At 40.0% G+C, this 24,630-nt stretch overlaps 1 protein-coding gene across 2 annotated transcripts in view; it reads left to right on the forward strand.

Annotated features, from left to right (window-relative positions):
* ERCC6L2 (ERCC excision repair 6 like 2) overlaps nucleotides 1-15,026 on the forward strand; it is a gene marked incomplete at its 3' end in the record, with an annotated part of 140,984 nt that extends 125,958 nt beyond the window's left edge. For both annotated transcript variants that reach the window (XM_082843160.1, XM_082843161.1), the window contains exons 18-19: nucleotides 6,197-6,378; nucleotides 12,712-15,026. In XM_082843160.1, coding sequence (XP_082699286.1) covers nucleotides 6,197-6,378; nucleotides 12,712-13,684 — 1,155 coding nt within the window. The remainder of the gene's footprint in view (nucleotides 1-6,196; nucleotides 6,379-12,711) is intronic.
* Nucleotides 15,027-24,630: the final 9,604 nt, after the last annotated feature.

A 24,630-nucleotide genomic window follows, 5' to 3' on the forward strand; every position in this document is an offset into this window, starting at 1 on the left:
CCCAAAGAGATTTAGAAAGATGGTAGAGATTACGATAGTGTTTCTCCTGCCAAAATGGGAACTAGAGGCTGTTCATGGTTGTTTTTGAAACTCAGTCTCCTGTATTGTAACATTTCCTGCCCCATTTGTTGCCCACAAGTGGGTGTGTATGGGAAAAACTGATTCCTATGAACTTTTCTCATTTCCTTGCTATTCCTACCTAGGCACCCTCTATAGTTCTTTAGTAATTTGCCTCCAAAATTTTTTACTTCAAAGAAAGAGGGTTTTTTTCCTTTAACATTCTGTGCACTATTCCAATGAAGTTTTCTATTATATAAAGATAAATTTCATATGTAGCAGAGAAAAAAGAAAAATGCTAATGTAATCATATGGCTGTGAGGTAGGGGGAACATGCCTTTTTTTCCTTTTCTCAGTACACTGACATCAAAGATTGTTATCTGCAAACTTTTTAAGAGTCAGTTTTATTTTTTCTTACTCTTACATATTGAAAATCTATATATACCTTATCTTTTTTCAGTTATATCTTTTAAAAAATAACTACTGGTTCAATATTTTAATTGGCTATTGCTATTAATATTGCTATTTGGCTTAGGTCTAATGCCTTGAAATACGGACAGTACACTTTGGGTCCAAAGGAAAAAGAAAGTATTTATTATCAAAGGTCATTTGACTGTCTCGTACTATTGATCTAAAGATAAACTTTCCTTCTAGAACCAATATAAACCTAAAAGTTTACAGTAAGAAATAAGTTGTACAGGATTATGTACAGTTGACTAGGTCTAGTGTAAATTCATTTTGGCTACTCTACAAGAAGAAATTTTTCCCTACAAAAGTGCCCTCTTATTTATTGTAATCCTAATGTATATCTTTTACAACTTAAAATTATAGCTTTTATCTTACAGACTGTATACTTTATACACGTTTAAATAGTAATTTTATGATGTATTTTTAAATATATTTTATAGAGACATTAGAAAAATGAATAATGATTTTATAACTTTATCAAAATTAAGTCAAAACAGATGTTCATCATATACTACTATGCAGCATAGGGAAATACAGCCTTTGTTTTATAACAATGTAATAATTTAATAATGGAGTATAATCTATTAAAATATTGAATTACTATGTTGTACACCTAAAACTAATATAATATTGTAAATGAACTATACTTCAATTTTTTAAAAAGCAGTTATTTATGAAGTCTTTGAAGTGAGCCATTTCCACATTAAACATTTGATTGTGGATAGGTAAGGAGACTGTTTTGGCCAAAATATATTAAAACAGTTACCATTTATAGAAATAATACATATTTAATGTTTTTGTTGAACTAAATAATTTTTTATATTCCGATTTTTATTTTTAATGACAAATATTTACTTTTCTGACAATAACATATTACGTTTTAAATGTTTAATTACATAAATCAGATTAGGACTTAACATAATTAGCCGTGGCCGACCTTTTACCTTTTTAGACCTGTTTAACTCTGAAGGGGGAGGGTTTTCCTCTACTTTTTCAACATTCAACTGGCTGCTCCACATAGTACATATACGTCCAAAGGAGGAAGACATATTACCACTCATAAATTAGGATTATTATTTCAATATTCTCTGATAAATTCAGCTTCTTAAGTAACCTCACATTTCCATTCAATTAATCTCATCATCAAATGGATCTTTTAACTGTATGTTTATGTTATTTAGAAATAATTACTATACTCTTTACACTTTATTTTTAATAAAGATACCATAAGTTGAACTTGATTACTTTCATAAATATACCATAGTAGAAATACCTAACAATATCTAATAATTTATGAAGATAATCATGAACATAGCAATTACTAAGTTATAAATTAAACTCTAACAGTGTCAAGCTTTCTAAAATACTTATTAGCAGTCATATTTATACTATACAAATACTGTACAAAGTTCTTGTCTTCATAATTCCCTCCTTATCATTATAACCATAAATCTTAAGAGGAAGGAAACCTTCATCAGAATCACAGAGTATAGAAGTAATTTCTCAAAGCAAATCTTGGATAATTTAGAAGAAACTTTCTAGGAAAAAGTTAGGAGCAATTAGGGGCTTTTACAGAAACTGGGCTTTCTGCTTTCTTCATGTTATGATCTCAAAATTTCCTTTCAGATACAGACATAGTGTTCCAGTTGTTGGCCATTCTGTTCTCTGGTGGAAAGAAGAGTGGGTTTATTTTGCTTTCTTGAGCAAGCAATCTCACCCTCTACCATAATATTAAGGAGCGATAATGTTATCTTTTAATTTCCTAGTCCAGCTCATTTTTACTGAATTTTTCATTACTTGACCCTTCATTACTATTGCTACTTCATAGTGAAGTAGCGGTAGTGAAAGAGTTTGCATCCAATTTCACATGGTCTGGAATCTTTTCATCTTGGCCACAGGCATTGTACTTTGCTTTATAATAAATTATAACTGTCCCTTCAATTGCAACTGCACTGTCACTATTTTCCTTATATCAACTATTATAAAAGATACTATTTTACTATAAATAGTGAAACCAGCTATTTCATCAAAATGTTTATTAAAATAATTAATAAACAAAATTTTGTTTCACAGCCTTGTTTCAGTAAGTGTTAAACTACCCTACTAAAATGGAAAACTGAACCTAGATATTTTTTAAGTAACAGATGGGATATTGAGCCAGTGTGAGAGAACAAATGCTTTTCTCTTTTAATGATTATCTAAAATAATCAGGTTTTTAAGTGTATAATATGTGGCATAAATTAAAGATCCACATGTCTGATAGCTATGAATAGAAAAGTTGAATTTTCCTGAAGAATTTGTAAAACCAACTTGAGAAAAAATGTATCTGTTCGAAATATGAGCTTTGTAATGCTGCCAGGGTCAGAAAGACCCAGAGTAATCATGTAAATAATTGAAAATTTCCATGGCCTGGCCTGCTTTCTCCATGGCTTCAGAAATTGCAGTATATGAGGAGGGAGTGTTCTTGGTTGGCCCCATTCCTTCTCTTTCGGTTTACTCCCTTTATCCCCATGTAAACGTTCCCATCCCTCCTTATAATAATGGATAATTATTTCTTGGGACTCATCAAAGATTATGAGCTATTTTATTAGGAACTTTTAACATTCATCTTGTTTTCTTGTGATGTAAAATAAATACATCAAATCTCTTTCAAATTTATCTTTAAAGATCAGCATTTTCCTCTCTTTATTAATAATGTTTTAAACTTTAAGAAATGATGTCTTTGAGGAAAGTACTGTCAGCATTACTGACTGAAGCAAAGCCCTGGTTCAAAATGGCAACCTGGCATTTTGTGTTTGTCCACGTGAGTCACACTAGATTTTGAAGAAGTCAATTTCTTTTCATTAGAAGTGGTTTGCTATTAAAGAACATATAATTATGTCTTTTGTTCAGTTTATTTCAATGAAATGAACTTGAATATAAATTAAAGAGATAAATGATTTATTTTAAAAACAGAAAAAACTAAAAATGGGAGGGGGTGGGGCTCAGCTTTTTTAAGCCCCTTAAGAGTAGGGGCCTCTTTGTATATGTAAATATTTTTCTTCTCAACTGCATAGCATGGTGGCAGGAACGTAATAGGTGCTTAGTAAATATTTGTGGAATGAAAGCCATTCCCTACCAACATTCAGTGGTATGTGCCACTTGAATCCCATTGAACTCCTGTAAAAGAAAAAAATCACTGTCTCATTGACAATTACTAATCTGTGTTTTGTAGTATTTGTATGCCTGCAAATTTCTTAAGTGATAGTTTAACTGGGTTTAGAATTCTAGGTTGACGGTTTTTCCCTCCCAGCATGTTGAAGATACTCTCATTATCTTCTCTTGGTGGTAGTGGTAATGAGAAGTCTGCCTTTAGTTTGATTATTATTTCTTTGTGGGATAGCTTATTTTTCTCTGGTAGTTTTTAAGATATTCTCTTTATCTGTGATATAACAAGGTACAGATTTATTTTCATTTTTCACACTGGAGATTCTCCTTTTTTAGTTTGAGGATTCATGCCTTCTTCAATTCTCTGCCATTACTTCTTTGACATTATCTCTTCCATTTTCTGTTATCTCCTTCTAATATTTTAGAAATTTTGGTATGTTTTCTGCCATGTCTTCTGTCTCTTAATTTTTCTTTCTTGTCTTTCTTTCTTGTCTGTCTTCCTTTCTTCCATTCTTTCTTCCATTCTTTCTTTCTTTTTTTCCTTATTTCTTTCCTTTCTTTCTTCTTTCTTTTTCGCTTTCTTTCTTTCTTTCTTTCTCTCTTTCTTTCTTTCTTTCTCTCTTTCTCTCTTTCTTTCTTTCTTTCTTTTTTTCTTTCTTTCTTTCTTCCTTTCTTTCTTCCTTTCTTTCTTCCTTCCTTTCTTTCTTTCTTTCTTTCTTTCTTTCTTTCTTTCTTTCTTTCTTTCTTTCTTTCTTTCTTTCTTACTTTCTTTCTTTCTTTCTTTCTCCCTTCCTGCCTGCCTGCCTGCCTGCCTTTTTTTCCTCCTTTCCTCCTTCCTTTCCTCCCTCCTTTCCTCCTTTCTCTCTCTCTCTCTCTCTCTCTCTCTCTCTCTGCCTAGCATTCTGAGTAATTTTACTCTACCAATTTATCAACTGTCATTGTAAGACTGTGTAGCCTGCTGCTTAACCCATATTTTAAGTTTGTTTCTATGTCTATTTTTTTTCAAACCTATATTTCTTTTCTAGAATTTGTATTTGGTTCTTTCTCAGATCTGGTGTTTACAATACCCAGTTCTTCCTTTATCTTTCTGGATATGCTAATGAGTTAAAGTCTCTTTCAGATTGCTTTGTTATCTATAATTCCTCAGATATGGATTCTCACATTTGTTGTACCTGTCCACTTTCATGGCAGTGGGCTTTGTGTGTTCTTTATAATTTTTAACTGAACTCTTTCCCCCCCCCCCCGCCGCATTGGAATCACAAGCATTCTCTAGATTTAAAAAGTGTTCCTATGTTATATTTTTGTATTCACCCCTCATTGAGATCTATGGTTTTCACTGGTTCTGGGCCAGTTTTTTATGTTGGTTTTTAGCTTAGATTTTTCCATACAATGCAAGTGCTACAAAATCAGATTCCACAAATGGCACAGGCTGGGCATTCCATGTTTTCACCAGTGATTCTATCTAGAGTAACAAGGGAGCCTGTTTCTATCCTGTGCCCCCAGTTTGGGCTTTCCTAGCTTTAATTTGAAAACTGGATATCCATTTAATTCCTGCTGTGTTTTTATTTTGTTTGTTTGTTTTTTAATTCAGAGAGTTAAATCATTTCCATTTTCCCTCTACACATGGAATCCTGCAGACTAGAATTTAGGACCCTATTCTTGGGGCTGCTGAGCTTCAGCTCCCACCTACCACTATGTTACTTGGCTTTGGCATCTAGAGATTTTCCTTTCTTACTTTTGAGCTCAAATATAATTTTGTTGTTGTTGTCAAATTGCATCCAATATTTCTGTTTTTGGAATAAGATGGGGACTTTCCACATACTCACCTTACCATTTTGTCAGGGAAAATGGAACCATACATTTTAAAATTATTTTTTTCTTGACTCACTATTTTTAACAATTTGTATTATGCAAGACACCCTTAGTCTGTAAAATAAATGTGATTCTATCTGTAATTTCAACCACCTCTAGTTAACATCTTAACAATCACTAAGTAATTCTTGCAACCCACTGGAGATTGAAGTAGGATTTACAAAACTAGTGTATTGCATTATTATATAAAGGTTGTTATTTCTTAAAAGTTTGACTGCTTATATAAGATTAAATAACCAAAAGTCTGCTTAATAATATTGAGAGAAATTGCTGAATTAAATTTTTTAAACATCTCATTTTTATGCCATTATTTATATAATCATTAATTTTTATCCTTGTTTAGGAGAGTGGATGCCAGCATGTTTATCAGTATATCCATAGTCTTGACAGTAGAAACATCATATTACCATTACTTTTATTGTATCTTTAAGAAAGGTATATCTTTAGCATATATCTAAACAATGAAATGAGAAACATCACATTACTGCTACAAGTAATATCTTTTTAAAGATCTAACAAGATCTGACAATGATATTACTTGGAGAATATGATATACTAGATTGTAAAGAATACTGGGAAAAAGTAAGACAGTCTCCTTATTTGACCAAAAATGACTGTTTTTTCAGAGTTTTTGCTTTCATCCTTTTTTCAGACATATAAGGAAAAAATGAAGGGAGATACATCGACACATACAAAGGAATGCCAACAGCCAAGTGAAGGCAGCATTTCCTTTCCCCTTTACATTTCACACCCTGTAAGCCAGAAGAAGAAAAATGTCTACCGAACAGGCCAGACCACCTTCATAATTGGAGAAACACCAAAAGGGATCCGCAGGTATGTCATCTATAACAACATTGGACTTTATGAATGATTCTCAAAAGAAATATAACTACCTAGTAAAATATACAAATTATTTGAATTTTAACTATACATGGCATCTGAATATTTCAGATAAATATGAATTTGTACACTTTAAAAAATAAATCCCGGAATTCCCTGGTGGTCCAGTGGTTAGAGTGCTTTCGCTGCGGTGGCCTGGGTTCAGTCCCTGGTTGGGGAACTAAGATCCCACAAGCCATGCAGCACGGCCAAATAAAGAAAAAAATTCCCAAATGTTTTAGTGTTTTAAGAAGGCTAATCCCCAAATTGATAAAAAATGAAATTATTTTATATAAGTGAAATACTTAAGTGCATTATATTCATTCACTCATTGAGTATTTATTGAGCATCTAATATGCACTCAGGCATTGTGCTAGGTGCTAAATATACAGTGTAAAAAAAGAGACATAGACATAGAGCTTACAGTACAGTGGGATGGGGGTTGGCATCAAACCATAAAATTTTCAAAAGTAAGAAAACTTATAAATAAATAATTATAAAATGGTGTGTTATAGGAAAAAAGTAGACAGGCCTCCTTTATAGAGAATAATGGGATCGGGAGGGATATAACTCCCTTTCTACTAGGTAGTCAGGGAAGACCTCTCTATACGAGTGACATTTAAGTTAAGACCTGAAGGATAATGAAGCAGAGAACCAAAGTAAGAACTTTCTGAAGAGGGAGGAGGTTTTGAGAGAAGACTGGTGTACTTAGTGCATAATAAGTCAAGCAGAGAATGGCATGAGATGAAGGGAGAGACATAGATGGGGCTGGAGCATGCCAAGCCTTGTAGATTATAGAAAAGAATTTGGATTTTGTTCCAACTGCAGTAGAAAGCTGTTGAAGCATGACATGATCTGATGTATGTTTCTAAAAGATTTTTCCAGCTTCTGCATGGAAGAGGGCAGAGTGGACTAGGGGAAACCATAAGGAACTAGGTAATGGTGGTTTGCAATAGAGTAGTTGCCATGGAGACAGAGCCGAATGGATAAATTCAGTTTGATGTTGAACTGTGTTTTGGGAAGGGGAGAAGACAGGATTACTCCCAATTTTCTGCCTTAAGCAGCAGACTGGATTCACTGAATGGGGAAAACTAGGAGAGACACAAGTTTGGAGTACAAAAAAAAAATCAAGAGTTCTCTTTTGCTCATATTAAATTTGAAGATATAGGGAAATGTCACGTGGGCAGTGGATATGCTACTCTGAGATTTGGAGACTGGAGGTCTAAATTTGGAAATTATCAGCACAGAGATTATAAATAGATTACAGATAGTTTTTATAGCCATAGACTGTGTGAACAGCTTAGGAACAGAACACAGAGAGGAGAGGAGAAGCCCCAGTACTGAGCCTGGAGAGTGACTGTGGCCTACTGTGTAGGAGGCCCAGTGCAAGGTTCTAAAGTCCAAGACAAGTGAGAGTTTTGAAAAGGAGGGAACACTTAACTTTATTGACTGCTGCTGAGAACCAGAATCAGAAGAAGTGGGAAAGCCCCTGGAGCTGAAGAACTGTTTGGTCACCTTTCCACGAGCAGTAGAAGTAGGCAGATGCCAGGGTGAGGTGGGCAAGCAGTGAAAGGGCAAGCCCCTGGGACTGCTCCTTAAGTTTGGATGTGGAAACTAGCAGTAGCTGGAGGGCATTGTGGGATGAAGTGTAGTTTGTTTTTAAGTTGGGAAGATAATAGAACCTGTTCGTGTGTTGAGGAAAAAGACTAATAGGAAAAAACGAGATCATGCCAGAGAGGTGATAACAGAAAAAGTGAAGTCCTGGAGGCAGGAGAGGGTGGGATCCAGACCACAGGCGAAGATCTAGTCTTTGAGAAGTATTAAGAGAAAGAGATAAAGAAGGGCACAGATACAGTGATATTTCCTCAATTAATTGAGAATAAATTCATCAGTACAGAGGGAAAGAGATTTGGGGAGAGAGAAATTATGAAAGAAGTCATTAGTGGAAGTCATAAAGTGGGAAAGCAAGCTTAGTGGGGCTAGACTTCCTGGGTGATGTTAAGTTCCTATTTGAGAGTAATTCCAGTAAAACCATCTGTGCAGACTTCATTCAGCAAGCTTCAGTTGTTCAGTTGCAGACACAGAATAGGGAAACAGCTGAGTTTTACCAGAAGAAGGAGAGAGAAGCAAGAAAGCTAAAGGATGTTTGCAAAGAAGCGATTATAAAATTGAACATAAGCTGGAAAAGGGGAGGCTGATGTTAGTGAGAAAGCAGAAGAGTCAGCAAATTGGAGGACTTGATGAGATGAAGGGTATTTTCCAGCATTGTTGTCATTGGGATAATTGAGCAGTTGAACTGGAGCATGATGTGATTGAATTCAGGGATTTGGAGGTTGTGCAGTTAATGGTAATGACATTAGTGGTATATGACTTTGGGAATAGGGGCCTAACATGGAATCGAGTCTGTGGAGGTGACGTCAAGAAGCTGGTGGGCTAGGAGTTGGGTGGGACATCCACATGGATACTGATGTTATCAAGAATGATGGCAGGAGATGGGAAAGGAAACAACATTAATCCAGGATCTTGAGTGTTCAGTCACTATCAGGAAGCAACTAGAAAGTCAGTTAACAAGGTGGGGTGGGGGTGAGAATGGTTAAGCTGGATAGCATAAACCTTAAAGAGGGGAAGGAGTTTTTAAGAAAAAATGATCTGGAAGCAGCAATGGGAAGCATGAACCCTGAGGTTTAAGGATGTGAGGTATAAGATCTTGACTTGTGAGGGCTGCAGTGGGGAGGCAGTATCAGGAGGAGACAGGGGGCCCCTTGGGCAGAAGACACAGGAGAGTTAGTAGATCATAGCCTGGTTCCAGGGGCACCGAGGAATGGTCTGGAAGGATGGGGGATTGGATTAGATCAGGGATGTAGAGACTAGCAGGGGCATGAGAAGCCAGTGGTTATGTGTAACTGAGAAGTAGTGACTGAGGTAAGCAGGGAGAGGAGGCGTGGTCCAGTTGGTCCTGATGACTTCTACGGACAATAAGAAAATGGTGGTTGCTCTGCGTGTTCCAGATGCTTCCCTCGGGTTTTGGCAACTCCCAGGCAACCTGTCCCTTAGCTCCTCAGGTGCTGGTGTGGCAGATTGGAGCACGCCTCTCAGCTGCCCACCGTTGCCCACAAAGGTGAACACCCCACACTGCTATAGCAACACAACTCCTCACAAACAGATTTACAACAATGATTTTGGGTAAATTGTGGGTAATTTTCTTTGGGCAATTATTTTTGCTAGGAGACCAACCATATACATTTTACCAGTCTTTAAGCACAAGTGTCTTATCCCCTTTAGTACTGTATATAAAAATAAAAGTATTAACAGTGATTAGTTTTTGCCTCTTTTTTTTTCCCTCTACTTATCCTAGGGATAAATGCCTCATGCTAAATAAAAAGGTGAAGGGTGTCTAATATTAGAATGCCAACATCTGAACTAGGGATCGGTGTCCAAACTGCTAGCACCTCTTTCCTGCTAACCATCCTAACTTTATGTGAATCAAGAATTTGTACTATGCTGTAGCCCCATGGATTATCTGAATGAAGTTTCAGTCCTACCTTCACTTCAGAAAGCTTAGACAGAAAGAACATGGTTTTAGCTGTGTTACATGCCTTCTTCAGTTCCTCAAGAAAAAAGGAGAAAAATTGAATTTTTTCCGTGATACATAAATACTCTTGGTACACTTGATGAAAGACTGAAAGATGCCTAACTTTGACTTCCTTTGCCCCACCACTGCCCCCATCTCTAAATGGATTATGAGTGTCTACAAAATTTTCTTCACAAAGTGGTGGCTAGCTTGTATCCCCTGGTTGTACCTTGCAATTCGTTGAGCGTTTAGAAAGACCAAGACTTACAAAAGCAAGTTTAGAAGGCAAAAATAAAATGAATTGTAATCATAGCTCATCCTGTAAAGGGCAACCACACAGCCCAGTTTACTTGCATACTACTCAGGTAGAATAAGGTCTGAAGCACCTCTCCTCCCAGAGGTGACAGATTTGCAGGGTCATGGGTGAGGTCAGCACAGCAAAGGTGAAAGTACTTTGGCAACTGCTGAAACACTACCAAGTTTTAGATGAATAAAAGACATCAGCCTGTAACCCTGCCAATAACTTAATCTTCACAGCACAAGTATTTATGAGAAAGGCCATGAAAATGATTCAGAGATGATTAATAAACAAAATAATGACACTTCATTACTTCATGTGAAGTTAAAACTGGAACTTTTTAAGAACATACTTGTTGCTTTCCAACCAAGAACATTGGCCATATCCAGGACAGAAATTTGGAACCTTGTTTTTGTGTTATTAACTATTCTGTTGGCAATGAGAGTGGCTGTTGATCAGGCATAGATAGTACCTGGATTTGGAACAAGTAACAGGACCAGTGTGGGGAGGACTAGAAGCCAGGGTACTCATCTGAAGCCACAAAAGAAAGTCATGAATTTGCAGCATGGATTGCCACTAAAATCAAAGGAAACACAAACTTTATATAACCTGGTCTGAGTGGCAAAAATAATAGTGGCTTTAAATAAAGCTCCTGGTTACATACATTTAAAAAATCATTTTTTATCCTCAGGATTCTCTGTTGTATACAGGATAAAATTCAAACTTCTGAAATTGGCAAACGGATCCCTCATGATTTTCAGCCTTTTTCTTGACTGATTCTCCTGCCCCTATGTGCACCAAGTCTTCTTGCACCTGGGCGCATGCACGTTCCCTGTCTCCCTAGAAGGCTTCCTGGCTCACCTTTACCTGCCTGGCTTGTGGTGACAGCAGAGAAGCCTTCCCTGCCACCTTGCCCACTACCAATCACTGGCTTAGGTACCCCTTCTGTGGATGCCAACAGGGTGCCGTATTTACCTCCATCATGGGGTTTATCACTCCCTTCTGGTTTGATTTTCATGTATCTGTCTCCCCCAACTAGACTATAAACTCCTTGAAGACAGGGAACTGGGGTTTGTTCACTGTTGTATAGTTTCTTTTACAGTGCCTAGCAAATAAGAGGGCTCTATAAATATTTGTTGAGTGGATAAATGAATGTTGTAAGGAAATATTATATAAAAGTAGATATAATTCTACAATTTGGGGACTTTTAATCATATGCTGCAGCACTATCTATGGCTTTTGTTTAAAGGAACATTTATAAGCATTGGGCTCTCCTGACTCATGGCCTGAACTCAGCATCAGCAAACCAATACCCTCTTAGCCCATCTTAGTCTGCTCGGGCTGCTATAACAGAATACCACAGACTGCGGCTTAAAAGACAGAAATTTACTTCTCACAGTACTGGAGCCTGGGAAGTCCAAGATCAGGGTGCCAGCTGATTTGGTTCCTGGTGAGAGCTCTCTCCCTGGCGTGCAGATGGCCACCTTCTCACTGTGTCCTTTCATGGCAGAGAGAGAGCTCTCTGGTGATTTTTTATGACCTCTTTTAACCTTAATTACCTCCTAAAGGCCCCATCTCCAAATACAGTCACACTGGGGTTTAGGGCTTCAACTTATGAATTTGGGGGGAGGATACAGTTCAGTCCATAGAACCCTCACCTAGGGAAAGGAGCAGAGTCTAGTGCCCAGGGGTCCTAAACAACCTTTCCACTTCCATCTTAGCAGGGTTTCAGAAGGCTCATTTCCTCACATATGCATATAACAGCTTTTATTCATATCTTATACTAAGACTGAAATGCATTTCTTCAAATAGCATCTGACTATAGTGTAGCCATCTATACTGAAGTCAGATCAATACTGAAAAAGAATCTAGGTTCATCAGTTTAGAACTTTCCTTTAGGCTCATCAAAAAGTTGTGTGAAATTTCTATATTTTATCGATACTTGTGGAAGGAGAAAAGGGGAGATAGACAAAAAAAATTCCTGTCTTAATTTTTCAGCATTTTCTCTTTTCTATTTATTAAGACCCTTCTTTGACAGTTTTATTTCATAGATCTTGAGTGCAATATAGATTTCCAAATACAGATTATATAAATTATGATTCTCATGTAAGTCATAAATTGGCTGACTGGAGTAGCAGCATGCTGGGATCACACAATTCCCAGGAAATACCTGATAGTATAAGTCAGAATAACTTAAAAAGCTGGTAATTTCATGAGCTAGAATATTTTTTTCAGTAGTGTAAGGAAAGAGATCACATTCTCCAGTGCAAAATGCATGTTCATTATGGAATTAAGCTAATATATGCTAAAGGAATACTATTGCATTGCTTTGTTGCTACCTAGCATAACACTGAAGACAAGCTCTTTAAAAATAAAATGTAATAAAAATAACCACTGGTTTTGTTCATTAAATCTTCAGAAAACAATTTGAAGAAATGGCTTCTTATTTTAAGTTGTCTTCTGTAAAGGAATTTGCTAAACATATAACTAATGCCACATCAGAAGAACGACAGAAAATGCTAAGAGACTTTTACACTTCTCACTATCCAGAGATAAAAGAATTTTTTGTGGATTCCCCTTCAGAATTCATTAAATCTGCCCATGAGGAAGGAGAGAGAGTCAGGAATCTGTCTGAAAAAAGAGAGTCTCTTATAAAAGAAAGGGTGTCAGATTCTGTAACTTTGTCATTTAAAAATTGTACCAAAAAATTTTCTCAAATTTGCAGCCCAAAAAGATATAAAGAAAAATCAATTAAGTTTCGAAATCACAGTTTCCATAGAGAAGAGGTGCTTTGTAATGATGTGGAAACTAAGAAATTACCTGTAAGCTCTACCCAAGAGACGAACAATGGGAAAAACAGCCAAGCATCCAAAGATACTGTAGCATCCTGTTTCCTGAACAGTAAGTCTGGAGCGTATGAGTTGGAAAAGTTGGAAAATACCATGAAAAACCGACAGGATCTCACAGGATTGGGTGTTTCAAGGAATGGACCCTTTTTCAAAGTGGAAAACAAAAAGATAGAAAATCCAGTGTTAGAAAACACTTCTGTGGTAAGCTTACTTGGTGACACCTCTATTCTTGATGACCTCTTTAAAAGTCACGGGAACAGTCCCACACGACTGCCAAAGAAAGTTCTTTCAGGGCCCATGGAGAAAGCAAAACAGAGACCAAAAGATTTCTGGGACATCTTGAATGAACAGAATGACGAGAGTCTTAGTAAACTCACCGACTTGGCAGTAATAGAGACTCTGTGTGAAAAAGTGCCTTCTGCTGCATCCTCCAAAAGGAAAGAGGATCTTGAAGCTCCTCTTTGGAAATCAAATGAGAAATTTTTGTGGAAAAAATTTAACTCCAGTGATACAGATGAAAGCACAACTAATACCCAAGAGTAATACATAAACACACAAATTACCACAACCAATGAACTTCTGCCATCAGTGTTTACTGTATTCCACACTAATTATGTTACACAGTTGTAAACATATATTTTTAATAAACTCTTGCTCTAGGGCTTTCTTTTTAAGTCTAAAATGTTATCATGTATTGGTTTTCCTTGATAGCTGATTTGATCTTTTAAAAAAAATATGATTGTATTATAGTATAAACCTCTTCTATGAAATGGAAAATATTCTGGGTTTGTTATCAGGAGACCTGGGGTATCTCTCTTACTGTATAATTATGTGACCTTAGATAAGTCATTTCGGCTGGTGTGCAGCCGTTTCCTAATATGAAAGATGAAGGACTTGAACTTGATCCACATGAGCGTCCTTCCAGTTTAAAAAAGGTTTGTTTCACTCTCCTAGATTCCATTAAGTCATAAGCCAAATTATGCTCAGACCCCAAATCAAATGTATATTAATGAGTCTCTTTCTTACTACCATTTGGAAAATTATTAACTGTTTAATTTTCCCTCAGTATCATGTACTACTATTAAGAAATGATTTATACAAAAGTAATAACTAGTACTGAATACATGATGTATATTAAAATGGTAAGCTTTTAAACTGCTCAAAATCAAAGGAGTAAGTTGTATAACTTTATGATATATGATGCTGAAGTAATACAATTATTATCATTAGCCACAGAACACCAATGCGTCAACTTTTTGTACAACTATATAAAGCTTTGTATAGTACTTTTGCACTTTTTTAAGTATGAGTCAATGAGAAAACATTTGATTTTATTTAAAACTCTTACGTTTTGCTGAACTTAACTTATATAGTTTATAACCAATGGAATGTGCTTGTTGTTGAATTCACTTATTTGGAAACATTCACTCAGCCCCTATGGGTGCTGTGCTAGGAGCTCGAGATGTACAGGTGAGGCACTGCTACCAGTAAAACAAAGGAAACCATATGTATAAAGAGTCGGGTCTGTAAAGCCCCTGGCATCACCCTACCATGCCTGGCACATGGTAGCAGGACCTGAGGCTTCTACTGACCCACACGCAGATACACTGTGGCAACTTTCCCTCAGTTGAACCGGCAGGGCTGTGATGGGAGGAAATGTCCAGAAAATAGCAGTGAACCAGGAAATGGTGGTGCTCAGAGATCACTGTGAATTGTTACTGTATTGAGGGGAGGGGGCCTTTGGAGTATCCAGCCATTGCAGTGTGGAGCCATTGCTCAGAAATGGGGAAAAAAAAGAAAGAAAATCTTTTCTTAAGGGACTGAATGGCCAAGTATGTTTTTCTCTAGGGCAGTGTTGAGAGCTGTGAAATATATATTATTTCATGACCCAGTACATGTGTTAATACATATATATGAATGAAATAAAATGTTTATGAAATAATATTTACCCTTAAGTCATGCAACATATTTTGGTATTTTCTCTTCTATTGCACTTTTGGCTCTTGTGTACGTATGTTTTTTAATGCTTTCATAACCCACTAAGTTGATTTCATGACCCACTAATGACTGGGAACCACAGTTCAAAAATTCTCTGTTTTAGGTTATATAGACTTAATCTTTTGTTTTTTTTTTTTTTTTGGCTGCTCGCAGCTGAATTGTGTCCAGACTTATTAGATGCCACATTTCACCACCAGGATCTTGCTACAAAATGAATGTGCTGTGTAGTATGTGATAGACTTGACATATAAATGTTGTTAGACTGCTGTGGGGTCAGCTGTACGAGGAGCTCAGAAAGAAAGTAGATGCATCTTCATCGGACAGTAGGGTTCAGTCATTTTAATCAAAGTGTATCTTTCATAAAATAAAGTACCTTTTAATTTTTTTACATACACATGACCTTAGAAACATAAAATGATGTTCATACAAATATTAGCTCTATACTCTTCAAATGTAATTAAATGCTGTTTAATTTTAGATTTTTCTCAGTGCTGGTCAAAATGGGAGCAGAAGTACAGATCTGGAGTTTAAAAATTAGTTTCCAACAGATGTCAGTGAAATATTTGTCATAATTATCATGTAGGAATGGTTTGCCAAGCAGAGTATGAGGTTCAGTATAGAAAGGAGCCAGTCAGAATGTTCCAGAAGGGTAACTGTAAGGGTTGACCTTCCTTGCAGTGGAACAGTGGGAAGATTTGGTTCAACTATTGCTGAATGTGAGAACAGACACTGTAATAAGAATCCTTCCTTCCCCACTCCACTAGTGTCATGCCACCAAGTTCTCCCGACTAAGAAGGTGACCACAGGCAAATCCCAGGGTTTCTTTCAGCATCAGTTTCCCCTTTAAATTTGAGATGGACTGGATCATTAGTGTTCATTTTTTTAAGCAAACGAACTCTGCCATAATTAGAGGCTCAATTATTTATAACAATTAAAATGGAGGTCTGTTGATTCAAGCACACCACTGTGGCTCCATGGAACATTAGTTTGAAAACGACAGGGATGAGATCATTGCTAAAAAATCTTCCAACTTCAAGTTTCCATGATTCTATTTGCCACAATCTGTATTTTTTACTCCTCTTCAAAGCAACAATAGAGTTTCTGGCTGCTAGCACTCAAAACATAATTATCAATATTGGAAACTGAGGCAAGATACTGTGAGACCGTTGCACTTGAACTCTTCAGAGTTCCCTTCAAGCCCTGAAACCACTTCTTTGAGTAAATTAACATTATCTGCAAGCAGTGCAGCTGCCCCTAAGTGTTCAAGGTGAAAGAGCCTTAGTTTGCAGAGATGAGTTGGTGATAAACTTTTCATCCATAGAAAATGAGAAAGCCAAGGACAGTATAGGGTTGTTTTTAAAGTTGAATGTGCAGTTTTAAGATTCTGAAGTTATCCTTCCTTTATGATATAAAATAGTCATCTTTTATGAAATGATAGCATATCATAGTTTTTTGCCTATTTCATTGTCCTTACTTGATATAAAAATTGATAACCATATGTCAGTTCCCAAGTTTTGACATTTACTAGTCTATAAAATCGAAAAGAATGGTTTCATTGTCGGCCTCAAAGGTCATTTTTCACATATGAGGCAATAGAGCTCCACGGTCACTATGTCATAAACCCAGTTAACAGTGGGTCTAGAACCCACCAAGGATGTCAGTAAACCTATAAGATCCTATAAGATGCATCTGCCTTCAAAGAGCCCAGAGTGCAGAGCACTTTTTAGGCTCCTCACCTAATTCTCATTTAATCATCACTGATGTGATCTTGTTTCCCAGTTCTGTCACCACCTTCTTTTGCAAAGCATCCTCCACCCAGCACTTCTAGAGGGCCTTAAAGGGAAGGTTCGCAAGCTGAGGAACAGGTCTTGGCACTGGTGACACTGCATTTGCCCTGGGTGACAGCCCCATGCACTGCCCTGTCTCCACACCTCCCCCAGTGCTGGCTCCATGTGGTGTTTGTGGCAGGTGGAAAGAACACTGTTGCCTCACAGGATCTTGCAGACTATTAAGTATGAAAACAGCCACTTGGGTGTTTACTCTCTGCCCCTAGGGGGAGAGACTCAGACTGACCTTCCCTTCAGAAGTCTAAGTCTGTGTGGTCCCCAGCCCTGAAGTCGCAAGTCAGAACTACTTGCAGAGGCTTTTCCACACACAGGTGCCCAGGTCCCTCCCCAGAAGATTCTAGTTCAGAAGGTCTAGAATTCAGCATAGATACCCATTTTTATTTTTAAAGTTTCACAATAATTCTGATATGTTAATGTTCTGTCTGAGACTTTGTTGCTGGACAGGACTCACTTGACCTCTCCAGTGAGCCCCCCAACCCACGTGAAGCCAGTGGACATTCAACTGAACTCACACTGGAGCCATCCTGTATTTTTTTTAGGCCCCAAAGTGGTTGTTATGTTTCCATAAAAATACCCCCACACAGAATTGTTTCTCTGATTAAACTTTACCAAAAGTACTTTATTTATTTTTACTGTAGTTTAACAATTTTTGTGGTAATATTTATCCCCTAAATTTCCAAATTTAAGACCAATTTTATTTCTATGAGCATGATGCCCTTATGTCACTGACATGGATAATGCCCAGTGGACAGTCTTGGTTTTGTACTGCTTTGTCTCATAGTTAAAAATCAAGAGTGCCTCTTTAGGGCTTCCCTGGTGGCGCAGTGGTTGGGAGTCCGCCTGCCGATGCAGGGGACGCGGGTTCGTGCCCCGGTCTGGGAAGATCCCACATGCCGCGGAGCGGCTGGGCCCGTGAGCCATGGCCGCTGAGCCATGGCCGCTGAGCCTGCGCGTCCGGAGCCTGTGCTCCGCAACGGGAGAGGCCACAACAGTGAGAGGCCCGCGTACCGCAAAAAAAAAAAAAGAATGCCTCTTTCTACAGATGTCTTTTTGGGCCCCTTCCTCTCATTGAAAGAAATAACTGAAACTCAATTTATATTGTTTATATATTTAAGCAAGGGGGAAAGTGTGCATCTTGGATGTACAGGAAATCTTGGAATTTCCTATACATCTCTAAGGAAACTCCAGTGAGTCCTCTTGCCAAGCATGAGTTTTTGTCCCCCTCCCCATATCTTTTAACTTTGGGTTTTTCTTTATTTTTTGTAAAGTGAGGCATGCCTCTGGACTGAAAGATGGACTTCAAAAGAAGCCTCATAATAGCTAATTCATATATATTTTCTTCTTTCCTAAAGCCATTATAAAAGTATTGATAAAAACAACAAAATATCTTAATTTTTCAAAACATAAATGTCAACATGTGGTCATGGGAACTTCTGATTTCACATGATCAGAGTCTGCCTGCCCTGCCCATCTGCCAGCGTCCTCACTATGCTTCCAACAGTCAACTCTGTCTCACTGTCTCAGCCAGTACTCACCGCCTTCCTGACCCAGTGACAATGCCCTGAGTGGCCTCCCTTCAGCACTGCCTGGCAAAACCCCAGGTTTTTTCCAGGTCAGTCCTTACCCACCCCTCCCTGCCCCCAAGTATCCTGCTCACCAGTTATCAGTGGAGCCCACAATGCCCTGCCCAGCAACCTAATAGCTTCCCCTCCTCAATCAGCTTTCCCCACTTTCCCCAAACACTACATCAAACCCACATCTCAGACCTCTTAACTCCCCCATTTCCCTATTTAGTAGATACCTCACCCTCCGGCTTCACATATTGGGAAATGCCATCAGCAGAGGAGCTCTGAATGTCATATTTGGGACACTGCAGAGGCCCTATCACCGGGCAAGTCAACCCCAGAGGCAGCAATTCACTGACCTCCCATGAAAAGGGAAAACCAACCAGTTAGTGGGGCCCTTGCAGAGGTGCCATTCACCACCTGAAATGGCCCAGAGCTGCCACATTGCCCTGAAAGGCATAACAGCTCCTATAGTCCTAAAAGACACCCTAGGGCACAGCAGTGTGCTGGGGGATGTTGGGGAGGACGGCCAGGTCTCAGGAAGATTGGAGTGTCCCCTAGGAAGGTATGTGGGTAAGAGAACAAGAGCCACTAAGGAACCCAGGCACAAATGACGGGTGCTCTCTGAGTGAAGCATGATTTGGAGATGGGTTGGTGGCCAGACCTGAAAGAATGGGAAGGCCAGAACGTCACTTGTTCCCTTGGCCTTTAAAACCCTAAATGAGCAGGAACGTGGGCCTAGTAGAGAAGTTGGAGCTTTGGACTGCCAAACATAAAAATGCTCTGACGACTAACCTAACCTCCAAAATATGTAAGAGGGGCGGGGGGGGGGGGAAGGGCGGAGGGGGAGACTGAGAGCTCGGGTGTCAATGACTGCAAGTCCTGAGTGTCGGGGGACTGGCAGCCCCTCGCAGATTTCCGTCTCTGGGCAACGGGAGGCTGATTGGCTTTTCCTCCCTCGCCTGTTATTCTGTGGGATGGTGTCGGGCACGTGGAGCCGCGCTGTGGCTTGCGGTGCGGGGTAGAACCGCGGACCCAAGCGCGAGCGCGCACCCTGCTTTGCCCCTCGCCCCCGCTTTTCCCCGGCCCTGCACTCCCTTTCCCAGGAGCGCTGTCGGGGAATCCACCTTACTCCCGGCTCCGCCTTCCCATCCCGCCCGGCAGGCAAATATTAGACAGTGTATGTAGAAATTGCTTCAAGTAAAGCTCATGTGAATTTTCCTCAGCGAGTTTCCAGAAGGCCACCCGCCGCCGCTGAGGATCGTCGCTGGAAACCCCCGCTGCAGTGCCACAAAACGGGAGAGGGGATTCACCGGCCCCAAGCAGGGGAGGCAATCTGTTTCTCCGAATCAGGTTTATTTTCTCCTTTGGGGGGAAAAAAGAAGGAAAGCTAATTAAATTACGCTCTGGCTGTATTGATGGAAAACATGAAAGCAAACTGCAGGGACTTGCGCCTCGAGGGCGCGTGATGTTCCACTAGCCGCAAGCCTCAGGAAAGTCCCCGAGCCCCTCTGTGCGCAGGAAACGATGGGTGGCCGATCTCCACCGCGCCCCGGGGTCTCGTCCACCGTGAAAAGTGAGGCAAGGAAGGCGGACGGGCGGCCCTTTGTGGGGTCCTGCTTACCCTCGAGCTTCGGGTGCAGGGAGCGCTTGATAATCCCCAACCCTGGTCTGGGGGACCAGGCGGGAGCTTGCGACCTCGCCGGGGACAGAGAGGGGCGAGGGATGTGGGCTGGCGGCGGCCTGAATTCCCCCCGCGCGCACACGCCACAGCTGCTCGTAGCCCGCGATCGCCCAGCACGCAGACACCGCTCTGGTCGGCGGGGTCAGCACTCTGCGGGCTGTGAAAGGCTAGACCCTCTGCCGGCCGTGCCGGGGCTGGGGGATCCAGCCGAGAGGGGCCCCTCCCCAAAGCCCGCGCGCGTCCCGCCCTGGCCGCGGAGGGCGCGCGACCACCGGGTGTGAAGGGCGACGGTTTCTGCGGTCTGGCTGGCGGCCGGCTGAAAAATCAGCCTCAGATTGATCCCCAGCGCGTCTAACTGAGGTCAAGCGAAGCAGGAGGGCGGAGGCGCCAGGGAGGTGGGCGGAATAGGAGCTCTGACTGAGGACGGTGAGGTGCGGAGGGAGGGAGGAAGGAAGCCAGCGGCTAGATGGAACTCCTCCTGGCGGGTCCCAAGCTCGGTACCTGCGAGTGCCCCTGGGCAGCTTGTCCGGACACCCGACAGCTGCGAAGCCGAAGGTCCGGGGAGGAAATCGGGCCTAGCACCTACTTGCACAGTACCTAGGCCAGAGCCAGCTGCTCCAGGAAGCAGGCCCCCAACGTGCAAAAATACTCCACCTCCTGCCCTAACTCCATCCCTGCACTCCCCGCCTCCTCTGGGCCTGCTGCTTGTCCCAAACCGCACGTGTCGCACACCCCCGCCCCAAATCGTCCCTGCACCTGCCCTCCCTACCTTCCATCTTCCTCCCGCCATCCAAGCCTGGTGCTTGGCCAAGGGTCCTTTCCCAGCCTGTTATCAAGTCCCAGAGATTATTTCTCCAAAATAACGACTCAAACTGCCAAGGGCCCGAGGTCCCGCCCCTCCACCTCCCATCTGGATGCCTGCAGACTTCTCCCTGGATTCCTAGTCTCGCTCCTCCTCCCTCCCTAATCCATTTTTCACACTGCTTCCAAGAGCCTGTTGAAGCACAAGGGGACCCCGGTGGTGGTAAACCGCACATTTCCTCTGTTAAGCAGGCTAAGGGTGCTTGGGCTGGGGAATAAATGTTCTGAGGACTTTGGCTCACATTTATTGAGCGCTTACTATGTCATTTGTTAAACACTTCAAGTGGATATTCTCATTTGACTGCCCAACAACCCTTCCGGATAGGTATTATTAAGTATTGTTATCTATTATTATGAAGGAAGAAACTGAGGCATAGAAGATCACACAGCTTATGAGTAGCAGAGGCAATTTGGAGTCAGGCAGTCCTCCCCCACTCCCCATGAGGCCCCCAGTCAGTTTCTCCACCACTGCAGAAAGCCCTGACCTTCCTATCAGGGATGGAATGACCCACAGCACCTGCTCCCTTTCCAGGACCCACACTGGCACCACAAGAGTCCCTAGACCCCATTTCCTGTCTAGGACTTAGGGGTGATTCCTCCCCACTGGCCTTTCTATGACCTAGGTAAGATGGGCAGACACTCGAGATGGTAAACAGGGACCATCTGATTACCATTTGCTCAAGTGAATCTCTGCTTTTTATTTCTGTGAACTGAACTATTATGTAATAATTGAACTATTATGTAATACACTAGTAAATAACCAGGAGATCACTGAAGAAATCAAAGAGGAAATCAAAAAATACCTACAAACAAATGACAATGAAAACACGATGACCCAAAACCTATGGAATGCAGCAAAAGCAGTTCTAAGAGGGAAGTTTATAGCAATAAAATCCTACCTCCAAAAACAAGAAACATCTCAAATAAACAACCTAACCTTACACCTAAAGCAATTAAAGAAAGAAGAACAAAAAAAACCCAAAGTTAGCAGAAGGAAAGAAATCATAAAGATCAGATCAGAAAAACAAATGAAGGAAACAATAACAAAGATCAATAAAACTAAAAGCTGGTTCTTTGAGAAGATTAAAAAAATGGTAAACCATTAGCCACACTCATCAAGAAAAAAAGGGAGAAGACTGAAATCAATAGAATTAGAAATGAAAAAAGAGGGGCTGCCCTGGTGGTGCAGTCGTTGAGAATCTGCCTACCAATGCAGGGGACACAGGTTCGAGCCCTGGTCTGGGAAGATCCCACATGCCGTGGAGCAACTAAGCCCGTAGCCACAACTACCGAGCCTGCGCGTCAGGAGCCCGTGCTCCGCAACAAGAGAGGCTGCGACAGTGAGAGACCCGCGAAACGCGATGAAGAGTGGTCCCCGCTTGCCACAACTAGAGAAAGCCCTCGCACAGAAACGAAGACCCAACACAGCCAAAAATAAATAAATTTATATTAAAAAAAAAGAAATGAAAAAGTAGAAGTAACAACTGACACTGCAGAAATACAAAGGATCATGAGAGATTACTACAAGCAACTATATGCCAATAAAATGGACAACCTGGAAGAAATGGACAAATTCTTAGAAAAGCACAAACTACCGAGACTGAACTAGGAAGAAATAGAAAATATCAACAGACCAATCACAAGCACTGAAATAGAGACTGTGATTAAAAATCTTCCAACAAACAAAAACCCAGGACCAGATGGCTTCACAGGCGAATTCTATCAAACAGTTAGAGAAGCGCTAACACCTATCCTTCTCAAAATCTTCCAAAATATAGCAGAGGGAGGAACACTCCCAAACTCATTCTACGAGACCACCATCACCCTGATACCAAAACCAGACAAAGATGTTGCAAGGAAAGAAAACTACAGGCCAATATCACTGATGAACATAGATGCACAAATCCTCAACAAAATACTAGCAAAATAATCCAACAGCACATTAAAAAGATCATACACCCTGATCAAGTGGGGTTTATCCCACGAATGCAAGGATTCTTCAATATACGCAAATCGATCAATGTGATAAACCATATTAACAAACTGAAGGAGAAAAACCATATGATCATCTCAATAGAGGCAGGAAAAGCTTTTGAAAATATTCAACAACCATTTATGATAAAAACCCTCAAGAAAGTAGGCATAGAGGGAACTTACCTCAACATAATAAAGGCCATAAATGACAAACCCACAACCAACATCATTCTCAATGGTGAAAAAATGAAACCATTTCCTCTAAGATCAGGAACAAGAAAAGGTTGTCCACTCTCACCACTATAATTCAACATAGTTTCGGAAGTTTTAGCCACAGCAATCAGAGAAGAAAAGGAAATGAAAGGAATCCAAATCAGAAAAGAAGAAGTAAAGCTGTCACTGATTGCAGATGACATGATACTATACATAGAGAAGCCTAAAGATGCTACCAGAAAACTACTAGAGCTAATCAATGAATTAGGTAAAGTAGCAGGATACAAAATTAATGCACTCTTCCATTCCTATACACTAATGCTGAAAAATCTGAAAGAGATATTAAGGAAGCACTCCCATTTACCACTGCAACAAAAAGAATAAAATACCTAGGAATAAACCTACGTAAGGAGACAAAAGACCTGTATGCAGAAAACTATAAGACACTGATGAAAGAAATCAAAGTTGACACAAACAGATGGAGAGATATACCATGTTCTTGCATTGGAAGAATCAACATTGTGAAAATGACTATACTCCCCAAAGCAATCTACAGATTCAATGCAATCCCTATCAAACTACCAATGGCATTTTTCACAGAACTAGAACAAAAAAATTTTACAATGTGTATGGAAACACAAAAGACTCCGAATAGCCAAAGCAATCCTGAGTAAGAACAACAGAGCTGGAGGAATCAGGCTCCCAGACTGCAGACTATACTACAAAGCTACAGTAATCAAGACACTATTGTACTGGCACAGAAACAGAAATACAGATCACTGGAACAGGATAGAAAGCCCAGAGATAAACCCATGCACACATGGTATGTTTGATAAAGGAGGCAAGAATATACAATGGAGAAAAGCCAGCTTCTTCAATAAGTGGTGCTGGGAAAACTGGACAGCTACATGTAAAAGAATTAAATTAGAACACTCCCTAACACCATACACAAAAACAAACTCAAAATGGATTAGAGACCTAAATGTAAGGCCAGACACTATAAAACTCTTAGAGGAAAACAGCAAGATCCTTTTTGACCCACCTCCTAGAGTAATGGAAATAAAACCAAAAATAAACAAATGGAACCTAATGAAACTGAAAAGCTTTTGCACAGCAAAGGAAACCATAAACAAGATGAAAAGACAACCCTCAAAATGGGAGAAAATATTTGCAAATGAAGCAACTGACAAAGAATTAATCTCTAAAATTTACAGGCAGCTCAGGCAGCTCAATATCCAAAAAACAAACAACCCAATCCAAAAATGGTCAGAAGACCTAAATAGACATTTCTCCAAAGAAGATATACAGAGTGCCAACAAACACAGGAAAGGATGCTCAACATCACTA

This window comes from Leucopleurus acutus, assembly GCF_964270905.1.
Source record: "Leucopleurus acutus genome assembly, chromosome: 7".
NCBI classification, from domain to species: Eukaryota; Metazoa; Chordata; class Mammalia; order Artiodactyla; family Delphinidae; genus Leucopleurus; species Leucopleurus acutus.